This window comes from Pezoporus wallicus, unplaced genomic scaffold, assembly GCF_028554395.1.
Source record: "Pezoporus wallicus isolate ANWC-B61680 ecotype Strahan unplaced genomic scaffold, APGP_CSIRO_Pwel_v1 contig_371, whole genome shotgun sequence".
NCBI classification, from domain to species: domain Eukaryota; kingdom Metazoa; phylum Chordata; class Aves; order Psittaciformes; family Psittacidae; genus Pezoporus; species Pezoporus wallicus.
In genome coordinates this window covers 137,846-153,684 of record NW_026640468.1, presented here as the reverse complement: position 1 = coordinate 153,684, position 15,839 = coordinate 137,846, and the positions used below count along the sequence as shown (strand labels likewise).

Genomic DNA, 15,839 nt, shown 5'->3' with positions numbered 1-15,839 from the left:
CTTCAAGTACATGGGATAAACTGACATTTCACAGCTGTAGTTGTAAATGCTGAAATGTCTGCCTGAAATGGAAGAGTTTTCTGGCATTTTACTTACAATACCTGCTGACATACTATTCTGCTTCTTCTGAGCATAGCATACTGACCTCTTCCCTCTGACTCTTTCTGATGGTTTACCCTTTTTGCCTTAAGCACTTCTCGGGCCCTTATGGGAGCTTGTTTCCACTTTATTGAATTGCAGTTGTCATTCAGCAAGCAGGAAACCTTGTTTCCTTTGTGTTAAATAACTTGGGGATCCTCTATTCTTAAAATCAAAACTTTCAATACATTAGTATCTATAATCTAAATATGACTGTATTTAGTGTCTACAGCAGTATAAATCTACTCATGTGCTGTACAGGAGCTTATACTGAACCCCTCTTAAAAAGTATGTAGATTATTTCACCAAACTATTCACTTGGCTAATGTGCTGAATCTTATGTAAAGGCACATAGACCACCTTCATACATGCAGGTTAACTACATGCATAATAAATACCAGCCCAGGAATGCCACAGAACTGACCTTCTCACGGAGGTTGCCAGGTAAGCAGACTAGGGTGTGTGTAGAGGAAGGTTTCTGACAGCTCCTTTCTCCTCCTCATCCTGTTCACTCTCCTGTCAGGCAGTGTAAGCAGTATGAGGTGCACACTGTCCCTTGAAGTTGATTACCTTTCCTGAGTACTGAAGCAACTGAAGCAGCCGGTGAATGTCTGCTCCAACGATGTCTCAATGGCACAGGAGCAACATCCTGTGCTGTACACAAGATTCAGCAACTTTCTGCTTATCACCCCTATTTCACTGAATGTATGATAGAGTCCTCTAGCATGATAGCTAGTCACTCAATCCTGCAGCACCTTAGGGACAAAAAGTAGTTCTCAGTTTTTTTGTGAAAAACATCTTGATTGAGAATGTAAACATTTTAAATTTACTATCTAAGACTTCACTGCATTTGGAGAGGAAACTTCCTTACTGGAGAGACAATCCTCTGTAATAGGATTGGGGAATATGCATCATGCTGTCCATTCTGAAAATCAAATTAGAACATGGTTTCTTTATACCTTTGCCATATGAGAACCTTTATGTTCTATGGTGCCTGTGGTTATTTCTGTGGCATCTTTTATTTCTGTGTTTTGGCCCACCCCTCAGTTCACTGTCTTCATACAGTGTCTAGCGTAAGGACACTGTAAAGCCACTTGTGCAAAAGATGGTTGAGAGTAAATACTTTCTACTACCCAGATTGCTGAAGCAATGTTACTTACCATCTTCCTTCCAATAGGGGAATTCCAATAGAGGAATTTTGTACTCTTTACATACGTTATATGTCATGGTATCTATCCGAGTATCTTGTACTCCTTTTACCTGTGCTTTGTTAACATTTGCCATTCTAAATCCTATCATCTCCAACTCTCTCCAGGGAACCACATACACATGTACCCCTTTATACTTGCAACTATTGAAACTTTGGTATTTGACAATTTCTAATACCATTTAATTCTTTGAAAAGTCATTCTGTCTTTTCTAAATTTTGGGAGATATATATATATATATATATATATATATACATATACACATATCAGCAGTAACCAAGAATAATTTAATGTAAGGGAGTCAGACTTATAAATTAAACCAGAATTTGGCCTGTTGCCATGAAAAAATAATTTTCCAAAGCATTAAAGGTTAATGTTGTAAAAAAGGGTGTGTGGTGATGACTGGCCACTTCTTTCTTACATGGATGGGTGCCACAGTACAGTGGTTGCCTTTAGGCTTGCTGTGCATTAAGGTTTTCTCACATGCAAAACAATAAGGAACATAAGAAATGTAACCAAGCATTTCTGAGGTAGAAGCATTCATGAGGATTTTTTTTCTGGGAACACATCATGGTGGTGTTAAATAAGGCTGTTTTGCTGAAAATACTTTTTATCAAATCAAGCAACCTACAGCATGTACTTCTGTCTCAAGAGGTGACTCACTACAGGGATTATAGCAACTTTTCATCACATGCAAGCAGTAATCACTTAACTTTAGTCAGTGAGTTAAGTTGGCAAGAAATAGAAGAACAAAACAGTATTTAGAGCTCGAAAACACCTATGGAATCTTGTATGACCACTGCTGATAATGATTTGTTCTCTAAAGTACAGTTTCTATTGTGTTTTTCAGTCTATGTGATTAGAGTTTAACAGACCATATGCTTCTTGAGGAAATTTTTCTCAGTTCTGTACAGACTTGGTTTTGTTTCATATTGGCCAGTTACTTTTACCTGAACTTCTTATTCTACCCTAGATAATTAACCTTTAAAGAATATGCTTAAAATAATTTCTTTTGAACTCTGTTGTACACTGTTCAACTGAGAAGTATAATTATAAACATTAGCATCTGCATCTCATACTCTTACATGTGTATTTTTAGCTCATTTCAGTTTTACCACCTTTTCTTTTCCCTGTGAAACTGCATTGACTTATAACATACTACTGTTTACTAGTAAACTTGCTATCTTGAATGTTCCTTGGGTATTTCATTTGGTACTTTGTGTTATGAAAATCATTTTGTCCAGATTTATTCTTCAGTTAGAAAAAATAAGAGGGGGAAGTAGCTGCCCTGCTCCTTCATGATGTTTAGTTTCTACATATCCTACAGTGTAATCTACAAGTCTTTTATGATATAGACGTAGGCACTAGAGAGACAAACATCCCCTCAAAATCATGAAAAAAATTGCAAGAGGTGATAGCACTGCTGTATCTTTCTCCTCGTCCCTTTTGCTACTTTATTATCCTGGTAAAGCTTAATTCTTACCCACTCTTTTACCTTAATGTTTAAGGTAGGTCAAGTATATCTGACTAAAAGCAGCATTTCAGAGTATGTACAGCTCATACATAGTGTGTATTGCAAGAATATTACTCCATGCTTTCTAATACTGAATAAACATTGGAGCACAGCTTCCTGTTGCAGTACTAAGGATTTTGCCATTTAAAAAGAACTCTTTTTTTTTTTTTTTAATCTGTAGTGCTTTTTGTTACTGTGGTACGGCAGTAGTTTAGGCTTTATCTACTAATGTGACTCGTAAATTGTCTAAGTTTCTGGAAATACAAAATCAAAAGAAATCTTCCAGTGCTGAATATTCATCTGTTCATGGTATTTCTGGTTTTGTTTGCGTGTGACTGGCTCTTGGATTGTCCTGCTTGAAGAAGAAATGAATTGGAAAGGAAACTCGTAGCAAAACTATTAAAAAATTTAAACTGAAATATATGTTGTAAAGGGTTTTAAACCAATGCAAATAACCTATTTCTGTAGTTTTGTAGATATTAGGAGAATGTTACAGGAGCAGCTCAAGTACTTAATATGATGTCTGATAATACAGTTTGTTATTAAGAAGGTTCCTCTCTTTTGCCCCAGGTATAAGGTTTCTAGATTTCCTGTTTCCTTTTACTATGACAAAAATACAGATGAAGGGATAGCTCTGCAAGAGAATGCATCACAGGGTAGAAGCTATGGTCAATTACTAACAAACCAACCACATCAGTATATTTTTTTAAAATAATGCTCTTACTAAACTTACTAAACTGTTCATCCACGTTTCATAGAGGGTGCTAGAAAAATTTTCCAAGAGAAAAATCACTCTTACTTGATCAGCGTGTAACTTAAGGCATGGGTTTGTTATTGTTTGATATTTCTTGTCATTGCTAGCCATGCCTTATCTTGCAAATTTTTTTATTATCATTATTATCTGCCAAGTAAGAAAATCTCATTCAAGCTTGTGGGTAGGGGAAATAAAATGGGAAGGGCCCTATGAAGAGGTGTAATTTACTTACTTACTTAATGAAGCTTAACAGTGACTGTTAATTTCAAAGTTGGCATTGTTAGTCACAAGTTAGTCACAACTGCTGCTTAAATACTGAAGTTTGCTACATATCCTTTGAATTCTTATTTGAACATAGAGAGTTTTGTGTGTATTTTAACATTAGTGAAGAAAATACAGCTGACTTCATAGCTGAATTCTATTTAGTTGACATTTGAGACAGAATGCAGTTATGCTACTTTAAGAGAAGTACTTGTACATGGAAAGCATAATTTGAAGATAAGCACTTCCCCTCTAGAAAAACTGTGGTTTTTTTTTTTTAATCTTAGCAAGGTTATTAGCAAGACCAAAATTTAAATGATCATAGGTCAACAATCTAAATTGATTAACGTCTTCTCTAATGATAGCAAGCACAGTAGGAAAAAAGTTTTTGAAGATCGGATTTTTGAAAATATAATACTGTAATCAAGTAATGTGTGTAGTACTGTAGAGTGCATAAATGTCAGATGAATCACAAAGCAAAACAGATCAAGACAGATCACACAGAGAGACACTTTCTTTCAATTTTGTTAACTCTTTGAAAGATGTTTTAAATAAATACTATCCATCTGAAAGTCTTTCCAAACAGGCAGTAGTATATGGAGATTTGCTATTTTGTTTGTAGCAAACTATCAACTAAGTTTTAAGGTCTGTTATTATTTAAACAGAGCCTGTATTGATCTGAAGAAAGTTCTTGGCATAAAATGGCCTTGTAATTTATTTAGCCATTCCTATAAATTGGATTTTAGATACTGCTAAACAAGATACAACCATGACAAATTCTTGTTTGTTAAATATGCAAAAGTTCAAGGAAGTTGCTTACATAAAATACATCATTACATGTCAGTAAGAGCCCAAATATATTTCAGATCTCTTCAAGTTCAGGCATAGAGTATTTTTATAGTTTTGGATGGTTTGGGGTAATCATTGGGTTTGGTCATTTTAGGAGAAAACCACAGACATTCAAGATCAGTATGGCACTGTTACAAATTACTGTGTGAGCACATTCTAAAATTGGAAAACAGGCTGCCTCAAGCTGGACACTCGTATAGTGCTGAGTAACTTGCTGTCTAGGTTGAATGTAGATATTAATTTTTAAATGTTACATTTGAAAGTATTTCCCATAATATTTTATTGCTTCTGTTGTTTAAAAGTAAAGTTTAAAAATCAGTTTTAGGAGTCTTAATTTAACCATTAATTGAATAATTCAGAAAAAATTGCTTTTGAGATTCTCTGCTGGGACTGTGAGTCTGTATTATGTCAGGATACTTTACTGGATTTAATGGTCTGCTAGAACATTGGCTTGCCAGTTAAAAACCAGATTTTCACAAATGTCTTTCTATTTTTCCTCAGGCTGCCTTTCAGTATTGTACGTGTCCAGCTCAGAGGTACAGTAGTAGTAGTGTAGTAAATCTGCACAAGTCATAGCTTGTTCAAGAAGTTGAAATGCATTTGAAACAAATGTTCAGTTTCTGAAATAATTGTGGACTCGGTTCACTTAGAACCTCTTTTAAGTTTAATAAATCTTAAGCAGTCATTCTTGTTCCCTTTCCCTATTAATTGCATCGCTGAACACAAAAGCTCTGTTATGTGCAGAATGACTTGAGCTTATCCCTGCTAGAAAGGAGTTATGTTTGGTATCTAAAGAACAATAACAGTTTGCTGCCTGGCTGATCAATGCTGGATGAAGTTCACATTCCCAAGTTCCCACTCTCACACCTACATGTGCAGGGGGTGGAAACATAGCTAAGAGGGGGACTTTACAGAAAAATGTTGAACTGAGGCTTACCCAATCAGGACACAGCTGGGCTTGCATAGAAATAAACATTAATTTTAATCCATTGCTTGTAAAAACATCCAAAGCACAGAAGTTAGCAACCAGTTAATTTTTAGCCTGCCCATTGTTTTCTTTATCCAGTGGAAACAATCCATAAAGCTTTAAAATATTTTTTGTGCTATCTAACAGCTTTTCTATTTTAATGAGGAAAGAGTAGCCTTCAAAATGGTTGAAATCTCTCCAGTAGTTTTAGTGCATGGGACACACAATATGAAATAAGGAGAAATCAAGTGCTCCTTCAGGAAATAATATTTGAGATAATTTTAATGTAGGAGGATAGAGTTAGGCACGTAGCCCTGTGTAATGCTAACCCAAAAAACTGCAACCTGCTGATTCCTGCAGTGGTCCAGTCAGAAACTCAAAATGATCCTGAGGGTTGACGTCCTGCTGTTGCGTTCCCAGCTGGCTATAGTTGGGAATGGAAGCTCTTGCTTTTCAGCCCAATGCTCTTCTCACACATTCTGCAAAAACACTGAGCTGCTGAAGAACTTGCAGAGAGCAGGTGGTAACAAAATTTGTGTAATGGTCTTTGTTCCACAGCCATCAGTTAGTTGTCTTTCACAAAAGCTGACACCAGCAATGTCAAGATCTTTCCAGGTTTATGTTACCTTCAGTCATCCCCTTTCATTAAGCAGTGCTTCGTAGTCAGGCTGAAGATGTAGGTGATGGTTACCTCCTATTTAATCATGGAGGAAATAAGTGATTCTCCTAAAACTCATTAATCTCCATAAGAAAGGAATGTTTTTCCAAGTTGCTTTAGCTATTCTTGTCTACTCCCCTCTAAGCCCACAGTAAAATTTAAATGCCAGAATTAAGATGTCTGGAGAAAGGTTAGAAAAATGTACTGGCTGACAAAGCTATTGGTCAATACAAAGTGAGCAGTAAAGATCATTGTTCAAGCTTATGGACTTTTGCTTTGAATATGTTTCTTTACAAGAAGTGTTGGAAGAATTTTTGATTTCTTCAAGGGATCAGTAAGACCCAGAGTTCAGCAACTGTGAAAGCTGTATTTTATTTCTTCAAGAAGAAAGAAAGTCTGCTTAATTTTCTTTGAGTGTCTTTGTACTGGAAAAGTGAGAAAAACACTGCTTGTCACATCAGTGGTGCAGGACTGGCCTGTAGCCATGTTAAGACATGGTTTTGGTTTTCTCTATAAAAAAAAACAAAACAAAAAACCACACAAACCAAAACAAACAAACAAAACCCCCAAGAAAACCCAAATCACAAAAAAACAAACCAAACCAACAAAAAAAAAACCACAAAAAACCCAAACCAAAACCAAAAAACCAAAACAAAGTGAATAAAGCTGTCCCCATGAAAACTGCACAGAGTCAGCTGGGGGACTTCTTGTTCTCAGAGGACCACATTCTGGGCTGGATTTCATTTCCAGTAACTTTGATCTGCTGCTGATATACTGCTTCTTGCAATATGGATGCACCAGCCATCTTGCCATGTTCACTTGTAGCCCACTACTGCCTCTTAGTCTCTCTGATAACAGTCGTGTTTTAAAATCCTTGCAGTTCTTGCCGTTGGGGAATACAGTCAAATATTTCAAGCCATTATTAATCATCTGGTGAGATACTGGATAAAACGCATTGCTGTATTTTCATTTTCTGAACCTTTTTACAAAAGATTGGAAGCCAGGTCTCTTCTGCTGAATCAGTTTTTAGGTTACACAGGCTGTGCTGAGGACACATCATATTCTCACTTTCCAAGTAAGTTAATTTTCCAACTTAAACTAGTAGTTTTTTTTTCCTATAAATCTTCTCAATGGTAAGAAAACAGTTACATATCTTGAATTTTATCATAGTTCCATTAAATTATCTTTTACTGATATCACAGATGTGATGGCATCAGCCTCAAAATATAGGCAATATCATGATAAACGGATCAGGGCGGGGGGGGGGTGAAGTCCATTGTTTGTTTTATGTTACAAGGCAGGTTGTATAAAGGTACAAAATTGCAATTTGTAGATTGGTGAAGTTAGTTACATCTTCTGGGAGAAAACATGATGCCATAGTAAAATCTGCAGGCTTTCCTGTGTGCTTGCTGGTGTCCACATAGTTCTAAACACGTAAATGTGGGGGTGTGTATGTGGTGTAAAATTCAGTAATTGAGAGGAAAATACCATTTCTAGAAAGGAGAGATTGGAAAATGACTGCATTAATTATCAATTTTCTCTGCTTTGCAAAAGCTCTTTTAAAATTTATTTACAGTAAATATTCCTCCATTTTCATTCTTTTCTTTTTGCCTTCCAGTATCCAAAAAATGTTGGTAAGCACTTATTCAGTATTCACCTTGGATACAACAAGCTACTAAGAAGTTCACCAATATCGAATGTTTTAGCATTAGAATAGCACAGATCCACTGAAATTATAGACAATTTATGCAAAGGAAAAGTGCATAATCATGATTTTTCATTGAGTTATCATTAGCAGCCATCACAGCCTGAACAATTTAAAACCAGTTTCTATTTCAATGTAAAATGAAAGAGTTGGCTGTTGCTCAAATATCCTATTGTTTTCTAGGCTATATACAATCCTCAAAGTTCATTGTATTCTTGGGATCTGGCTTGAAAAATAGCTGATGTAAATCACCGTCTAAATTATTTACCTAAGTTATTTATGGGCCTGCCTTCACCGGTAGGAAGTGTTACCTCCTCTCCCTATTTCAAAATTCAGTTATATTTAATCCTGCTGTTCCAAGAATGAAGTATCCTAGCATGCGTTGACATGTATAAATGCTTGTTCCCAACCGAAGTGTTAGGAGAGCTCCATTAGCAGTCCCTGAAAGAAAGGCTTTCCAAGTAAAGAAAGACACAGAAGATGGAAGGACTAATCTCTTAGTTTCTGTTGTGAGGGGGTTCGGCAGTCAGTGTCATGTGGACAGCAAACAGAACGGCTGATGGAGGATCATGCAGCCATTCTCCTCTTAAACTGGGTATGCTCTCACCTGAGGTGTTGGCTCCACAAGATCTATTACCAGAATAAAAAGTAAGTAACAATTCCTGTTGGGTTTCCTTCACTGCTGTGCAGTTACTAACAGGAAAAGAGGAGCTACCTCTGAGTTTTAACACAGCATATGTTTGTGTGTACAGGGATTTTCATCCCAAATCAGCCTCAGGGTCTGCAGGTCTGTAAATCAGTATCTCATGTAACTTTCTTCCCCTAGTTTTCTCAACATTTGAGAGGACAGGAAGTGTAATCCTTCAAAGGATTTAAAGTATAAATCTTTTACACTGTCTCTATTTCCCAGTGTTTTGCATAACTGTATCTGTGGGAATGCACAATCTAATCTGTTGGCTGACCCAAGGGAATATTGTTTAGGTAGTTACATTAGTTTGTATTTCCTATTAACATCATTTTTTGTTCATATCCTTGTTTGTCTCTTTGAACTATGCTCTGTTGTTCTTTCTCCATTCAAATGTGCAGAGTTCAAGAGCCAATTTCTAGGAGCTTCCAGAAGTACCATTTAGTAGAAATCTGCTGCAGTTTTACAAAATGAAAATATGCAAGTTCAAGTAGGCCTGTGGCGAGTGTGAAATAAAGATCGATAGTACAATTTTCTACTGTGATACCTCTATTAAAAAGTTTTTTTTTGAGTAATGCTTCATAGTGAAGTTGCTTCTATTTAAAGCATTGAGTTTGATCTTGGCTTTGATCTGAAGCTTTTGATCTTGAAAAAAAGCATGTTGTGGCAGTAAAACAAAAAGGGTAGGAGAGAGGGTTTTTTTGGTGTGGGTTTGTTTTTTTTCAGTGATAAAGGGATACTGTCAAGATACGGTACACACTAATTGGACCTGTGTTTGCTTAAATCTGTTTGCAAAGTCCATCTAATTCTATATATAGGAGGGTTCTCTCAAATATGTGCTTTAATGAGCCTTATTCTTTTACAAGAGCATAGATTTTCTTTTGATGCTGTCCGGAAATTGTCATATATAATATAGCAAACAGTATATTATTTTTTAAATACTAAAAATACCTTTCTATCATAATTTTAACTGTATTGAGTATGATGCAGTCTATCCTTTATTGTCTTGTCATTTTAAATGCTAAACACAGATCACTAAATAAAATCCCAAATTAGGAATTTATAGTATTCAAATTTTGCATAGCTGACATTACTTCCGTGTCTTCCATCATAGCAGGGCTTGTATATCCTCTTCAAAGAGCACAGAAACATCTTGAAATCACACGCCTAAATTAAATCATCTGCTTGCAGTCTCTCGTTGAATAAAGCATTTAACTGGACCCGCAATTAGGGGCTTGCTGTGCTGTCACATGATTAATGAGCTGGTCTGGTTCTTGCTTTTAAGGCACATTTCAGGCCCTCCAAGGTAAGTTAACAGTTGGATTCTTCAGGTGCCAAGCAAGTACTGGGGGTGAGCTGAAGCACTTCATGTTGGTGGTGTTTCCTCTCTTGAGCCAGCCCCATTAGCTCGTTACTCTGTGAACAGCTGGGACAGCGGGCGGTTGTGGGAAGGTTAACAGGAAAGGCGTTTGTCACAATGAGGGACTTGACGAGAGAGCGTCTCTCTGAAAGCTAGACCGTAACGCCGCTCACGCGGATGTTAGGAAGACCCGGCGCGGCGGCCAGGCGGTACGCACCGCCGCCGCGTGCTCGGCGGGCCTCGGTACCCGCAGCGCCGCGGGGCGGAGAGCCGGGCCCCGCCTGCCGCCGGCGAGGTACCACTGGCGGTATTTCTCGCTGGGCCGGGGGAGGCGCGGCAAGCCCCGGCGGGGCCGCCCCGGAGCCGCTGGTCCGTACGCCTTCGGAGCGCTCCTCCTCTCCGCACAGACACGGGGGCCGGAGCTCGGGGGCGGGGAACCCCGCGGAGGTGTTTCATTTCCGACCGAGGGCTGCGGTGTGCCGCCACTGAGGACGGCGACGGCAGCACGGGACAGGGCGGGCCGGGCGCGGCTCTCGGCTCTGTGACGCTGGGTGTGGGCCGGGGGCCGGTGTCGGGCGGGCCGGGATTGCTGCAGCGCGTACCGTCTCGGTCTGTGCCGTCCGCCCCGCGGCCTCGGGGAGCGGAGCGTAAGCGGGGATACTCCGCTTGCAAGCCCGCCTTAGCGTGCGCTTTCTCCCCCATGTAGCCTTTGCTGGAGGAGGGCGAGACGTGGAAGGAGAGTCGGCTCGTCCAGCAAGTGAGCGGCGAGGTGAGGAGAAAATCTTCAGCAACTCTTACGTTGCCCCCGCTTCGTTCCTTTGCCAGTCTGCTCCCGAGGTTTTTCACCTGACGCCCCTCGCCACCCCCGCCATGCTTTAAAACATAGTTGCTTTCATATGGGAAAAACATTTGTATGGGAGAAAAAAAACTGAAGAGTTACTTCTTTATTAAATAATAACAACCCCATCGTCTAAGCTTGGCGTTGGTAGCCTGGAAAAACTTTGGACTGGGTGGCTGGAAATAAACCTCTTACTTGAAATAGAAGGTGTATGGGATGAAGCACAGATTTTCCCCAGGATTTTTGCGCACCGCAGTGGTAACTTCCTGTCCGGGCTTCCATTTGGCAGCCCGGTCTGTCCTCAAGCATGTTCTTGTGCCCAGAACTTTTAAACTGAAAGCTTGGAGGTGAGCACCGTCTCACACTTTGACCATGCACAAGTAACTAACCAGATCACCTAAGACCATGTCATTCTAGATGGGCAGAAGTGCTGTTCGTCTTTGTAGTGAAGCAATGGAAAAAAATTGTCTGGAGTCTGTTTATAGCTTCTTACTAATGAATAGCTGAGCTTGGGTCACATCTTCATGCTAAAAAAGTGCTATGGTTTTAATCCAGGTCACAAAATGGATTCGGACAAACCAGATGATGAGAAAAAGTGGCAAAAAGAGAAGAAGGCTGGATGAAGTTGTTTTCCAAAAGGTAAGGGTTCCCAGTGTACGTTTGTATAATGAGACGAAGGGTGGCAGATCCAAAATGCTTTCCCATGACACCTTCTTAAACTTTTATAGAGGTGTTTTCTAGCGTCTTCAGCAAGGTGACAGTGAAAAGGCATTACTAGTAAAAGTTTGAGTGTCACTAAGTAATTACAATGGAAACAATAATTTTTTCAGGCATCTGTAATTTAGAAGACAACTTCCTCAGAATGTTCCAGTTTTTAACTGGATGTTAATGTTTTTAACTGTAACATTCTGAGGGAGAAAGAGAAGAGTGCTTTCATCACAGAAATTAATAGAACTTGAGAGCTTTTGACAGGACCTACTACTATTTGCATATGTTCAGTTACTAGTAGCTGACAATTTTCATTGTGGATATTGGTACAATAATAGATGTAATCTGTACATTGAAACAAATAGTTCTAACTATGCTGTTGTCACATAATTCAGAGGGTGAGTTTGGAAATAATCTATTTGCAATGTAGATTTCTATTAATGAAAATGTGCCTAGATGGTTATTTTATAATTACTACAGAAGATTTTTTAAAACTGAATGCAGCCTAAATTAAACTATCTTTAACCCAGAGATTTTTTTATTAGCTGTTGTGATACATTTGTTCTGTACAGTTGAGTTGACCATTTAAATCAGTGTAGAGAGAGGTAAGTGACTAGCCAACACTTTTCTGAATAGCTGTTTTCTTTTACAAACAGATTTAGAATTATTTTTTTTAAACCTGTTACCTTTAAAGGATTAAAATGGCAGTGTGTTGTTTCACTGTTTCGACAGTGCTTCTAGAATGCATGATGAATCATTGCTGTTTCTGTAGCCAAATTCTTGCTGATAGCATGGCTGCCAACTCCTGAATGTGTTGCCTTAGTATGGGCATTGCAGTATATGACAAATGTCTGTGAAGTGCATTGTTGTGTGGGCATTTATGAGCTCCATGGTGAGTTAAAAAACCACCAAATAGCATCCTGTAATTCACTACTACTTTTACTTTGTAACTGGAATACATTGTTTAGGGAAGATGTTCTGTGGTGCTGTGCTAATGGCATGATCTAAACAGAGACAGCATAAACTATTGCACTAAGTAATTCCATTTCTCTTTATATTTTGGTATGTGAATGTTTGTTTGCATGTGTGTGTAGCATTTGTGTTTACAATCTTTTTAAGATGAAGAATTTTAAAGTTAAAAAAGTATCACTGTGTGAATTTGAGAGCAAAATGCATTCAGAGTACATACAGCCCTACTACAAGCTACAGTCTGCACGTTTTTATGTAATTTTTAAAGGTGCAAAGTAGGTTCCCTGCTATGTCTTCTTTAAAGTAGTCTTAAAGGTACCTTATACTGTTATACCTGTTCTCATCCCTTTCTATTGGAGAAGGCTTCCTTAGTGCAAAACCCCTTTGTACCAATAAAATACCATTGCTGGGGGGGGGGGTGGGGTGGGGTGGGAAGTTGTTCTACTTTACTGTTAGAAATGTGAGACCTAAGGTATAGTCATTTTTTTTTTTAAACAGTAATTCTTGAGTAAGGTCTGTGAGCAGAAATGTGAATTAAAATTGAAGGCAAGAACACAGAGTCTTCTGTTATCTATAAGTATTAATAATTCTTGGAAATTGAGTGTAGATTCGCAGCACTGCATTGTCAGGGTACTTAACCCCATGGAAACGAAAAGGCGTAATGATATGTTTTGTAGTGGAACCACTGGCAAGGCACCAAGGGTGGGATTCCTCATCTGCTGTAGAGTGCGGTCTTTGCAACGGTGACTTCTCCAATACAGTTGAGAGAAGAGAAAAAAGACAAGGGAACTCCCTGGTGCTGGCAGATCTTTATTGTATTGTTTTGTTTGGAGTTGATTACAAGTAGGTTTCCAGCATGGCACCAGTCAGTGTGGATAGTGCGAACCTTTCTTCCACTAGAATTCTTGATTTTTCAGTCGTGTCTGTATTGGCTTGTAGCAGAAATGACATCATAAAGCCGTGGAAGTGCTTTGGAGGTAAACAAGACAACAAGAAAGAAAAAGGCACGTAATGGAAAGTAGGGTGCCCTTGAAAAAATTAGCAGAGGTAGGAATAAAACCATGGAGTGAGAAGAGGGAGGCGAGAAGCAGAGCAAGAAGTAAACAGAGGAGTCAGTGCTGGTACCAGCTTACATCAGAAGTATGATTAAAATAAGGATTCTGATGTATTTTGCTACACGTAGAAAACTGAAATTCACATTGATCCTGCTTATCCTTTCAAAACAAGCACTAACTTACTAAATGTAGCTTCTAAACTTTCATGTGCCTCTGCTGTCCAATTTTCCTCTATCACTTTTCTTCCTTTGTCGTAGGAAGTCCTTTTTCTAATACAAGATGGATGGCTTTGCTATACTGAGACACCGCCAAATCAAAGCAAGTGCTTCTGTGTCCAAGTATAAAATTTAGGACAGATAACTCCGTGGAATAAGTGAAATGGAATCGTGTAGGAAATGTTGCTGACAATTACTGGGGAATTACTTACTGAAAAAAGTTGCCTTCTAAACAGTTAAGTGTGTAGGAGCCGACTTTACATACATGTGTATTTAAAGAACATTTGAAGATAGTGTGTGATGGATAAGAACTGTGTAACTGCTAGTGTTAACTGCATATGTAAACACATAAAAAACGTATAAACTAGCGGGGAAGCTCATGTAGAAAGTTGTGGTGCTGCTCTCCTGTGTGGATCCACACACAGTGGATTGCAGCCGTGTTAACAAATTCCATGGGTGAGAGAGACTTTCTAGTCTAAGGGCCCTTGTTCTTTTGCTCCTCTTCTCTCTGACTTTTTTTGAGGTTTTTTTTTTCCCCTTTCAACCTTTTAACTGCTCTGTTTCTGAAGGATTTTATTTTTTTCGTAGTAGCCTTTATTACAATCCTTCTTTTTCACCCCTGTTCCTTTCTCTGTTCTCCTTTGTCTCCTTCAGTCACCTTCAGTACTGTTCATTACTTTCTTTCAGTTGGCTTTTTCTAAGTTTCCTTTTGCCCACCTTGATTTCTGTTCATGGCTCTCTGTAGATACTCTTCTTACGATGTGTGTGTACACATACATAAGCCTGAAAACACTCACCTATTGCATTTCTGCTTTTTTCACCCCTCCTCATGCATTCTCTTCACTCACTTAATCTAACTCTGTTTCTTCATCTTATCATTTTGCTGGTCAGCACATCTAGTTTTAGTTAAAGTTAGTGTTGCATTATTTATGAAGAGTGTGATAGAAATGCTAAACATTACTATTATTTTTGTTGCGATACTGGACACTGTCTGCTTGGAAAAAAAGAATTCAATTATCTATGCCAATGCTGGGTGTTAGGCAGAAGAAAATAATCTTTCAATCAGTCCAAAGGAACTGTAGCAGATGATCTGTATCCACTGTGAGATTTGAGAGGAAACGTACCTTTTTATTAAGAGACTAACTCACTTCTATATGAAGTTCAGTATTAGAATATAAAAGCTGCTTTGAAAGTATGCCTATGGTAGAAAGTGTCATAGGATGAGATACCAACGGTACGCAGTGGTTAGGGAGAGCACTGAAACATATGTTTATATACCAGATAAGGAATATGATTTGTGCAGATTATCAAAATTGCATTTGTCTCTTTCAGTTTTAGTTTGTTTCTATACTGAAACTTTGAGGAGTAATTCAGCTTTTCCAGAATAACTTCTTCTGTTTTCTCAGACATACTGTTTTCACATGTTTAAAATTTGCCCACTAGTTTACTGAAAATGTATTATCTTTGATTTTTTTTTCCTATTGATCATTCTTCTCACTCAAGAGATTTACAGTTGTCAGTATTTAAGCTCTGTTAATAACCTAAGAAAAAGTTACTTTGAAATAGCTGTCAAGTTTCCAATAAAAAACCCCAGACAACCAAAGCAAAACCAACTGTGATACGTATAACTAATGCTAAATGCTTTGTCCTTTAACAACAAATTCGCCAGTGTAACTGAAACTCTAAAGCCAAATCTTATAATTCGTTAAAATTAAATGTGGTGTTATACTTCAAGTAGAAAATATTTTGAAGTCTTAGCAAAACATAGGTAGGGGGAAGAAACTGTAACATGGTAAAAGAGAGCTTTTATTTAACTAAGTAATTCAGGATTATATGCTTCTGCTAATTTATGTAAAGGAATGTTACATAAATTAAAATTAATTTAAGATTTTTAATTACCATGCATTTTTTGTTTCTTGAAATGAATGTTTTTACTTTAGTCCACCAATCAGAGAA

General features: G+C 38.1%; 1 protein-coding gene across 4 annotated transcripts in view; it reads left to right on the top strand.

Moving 5' to 3' along the window:
• Window positions 1-15,839, top strand: part of AOPEP (aminopeptidase O (putative)) — a 188,030-nt gene that overhangs the window by 96,704 nt on the left and 75,487 nt on the right. For 3 of the 4 annotated variants that reach the window (XM_057418960.1, XM_057418963.1, XM_057418961.1), the window contains exons 12-13: window positions 10,805-10,867; window positions 11,492-11,575. In XM_057418960.1, coding sequence (XP_057274943.1) covers window positions 10,805-10,867; window positions 11,492-11,575 — 147 coding nt within the window. The remainder of the gene's footprint in view (window positions 1-10,804; window positions 10,868-11,491; window positions 11,576-15,839) is intronic. The other variant, XM_057418962.1, reaches the window with a different exon arrangement.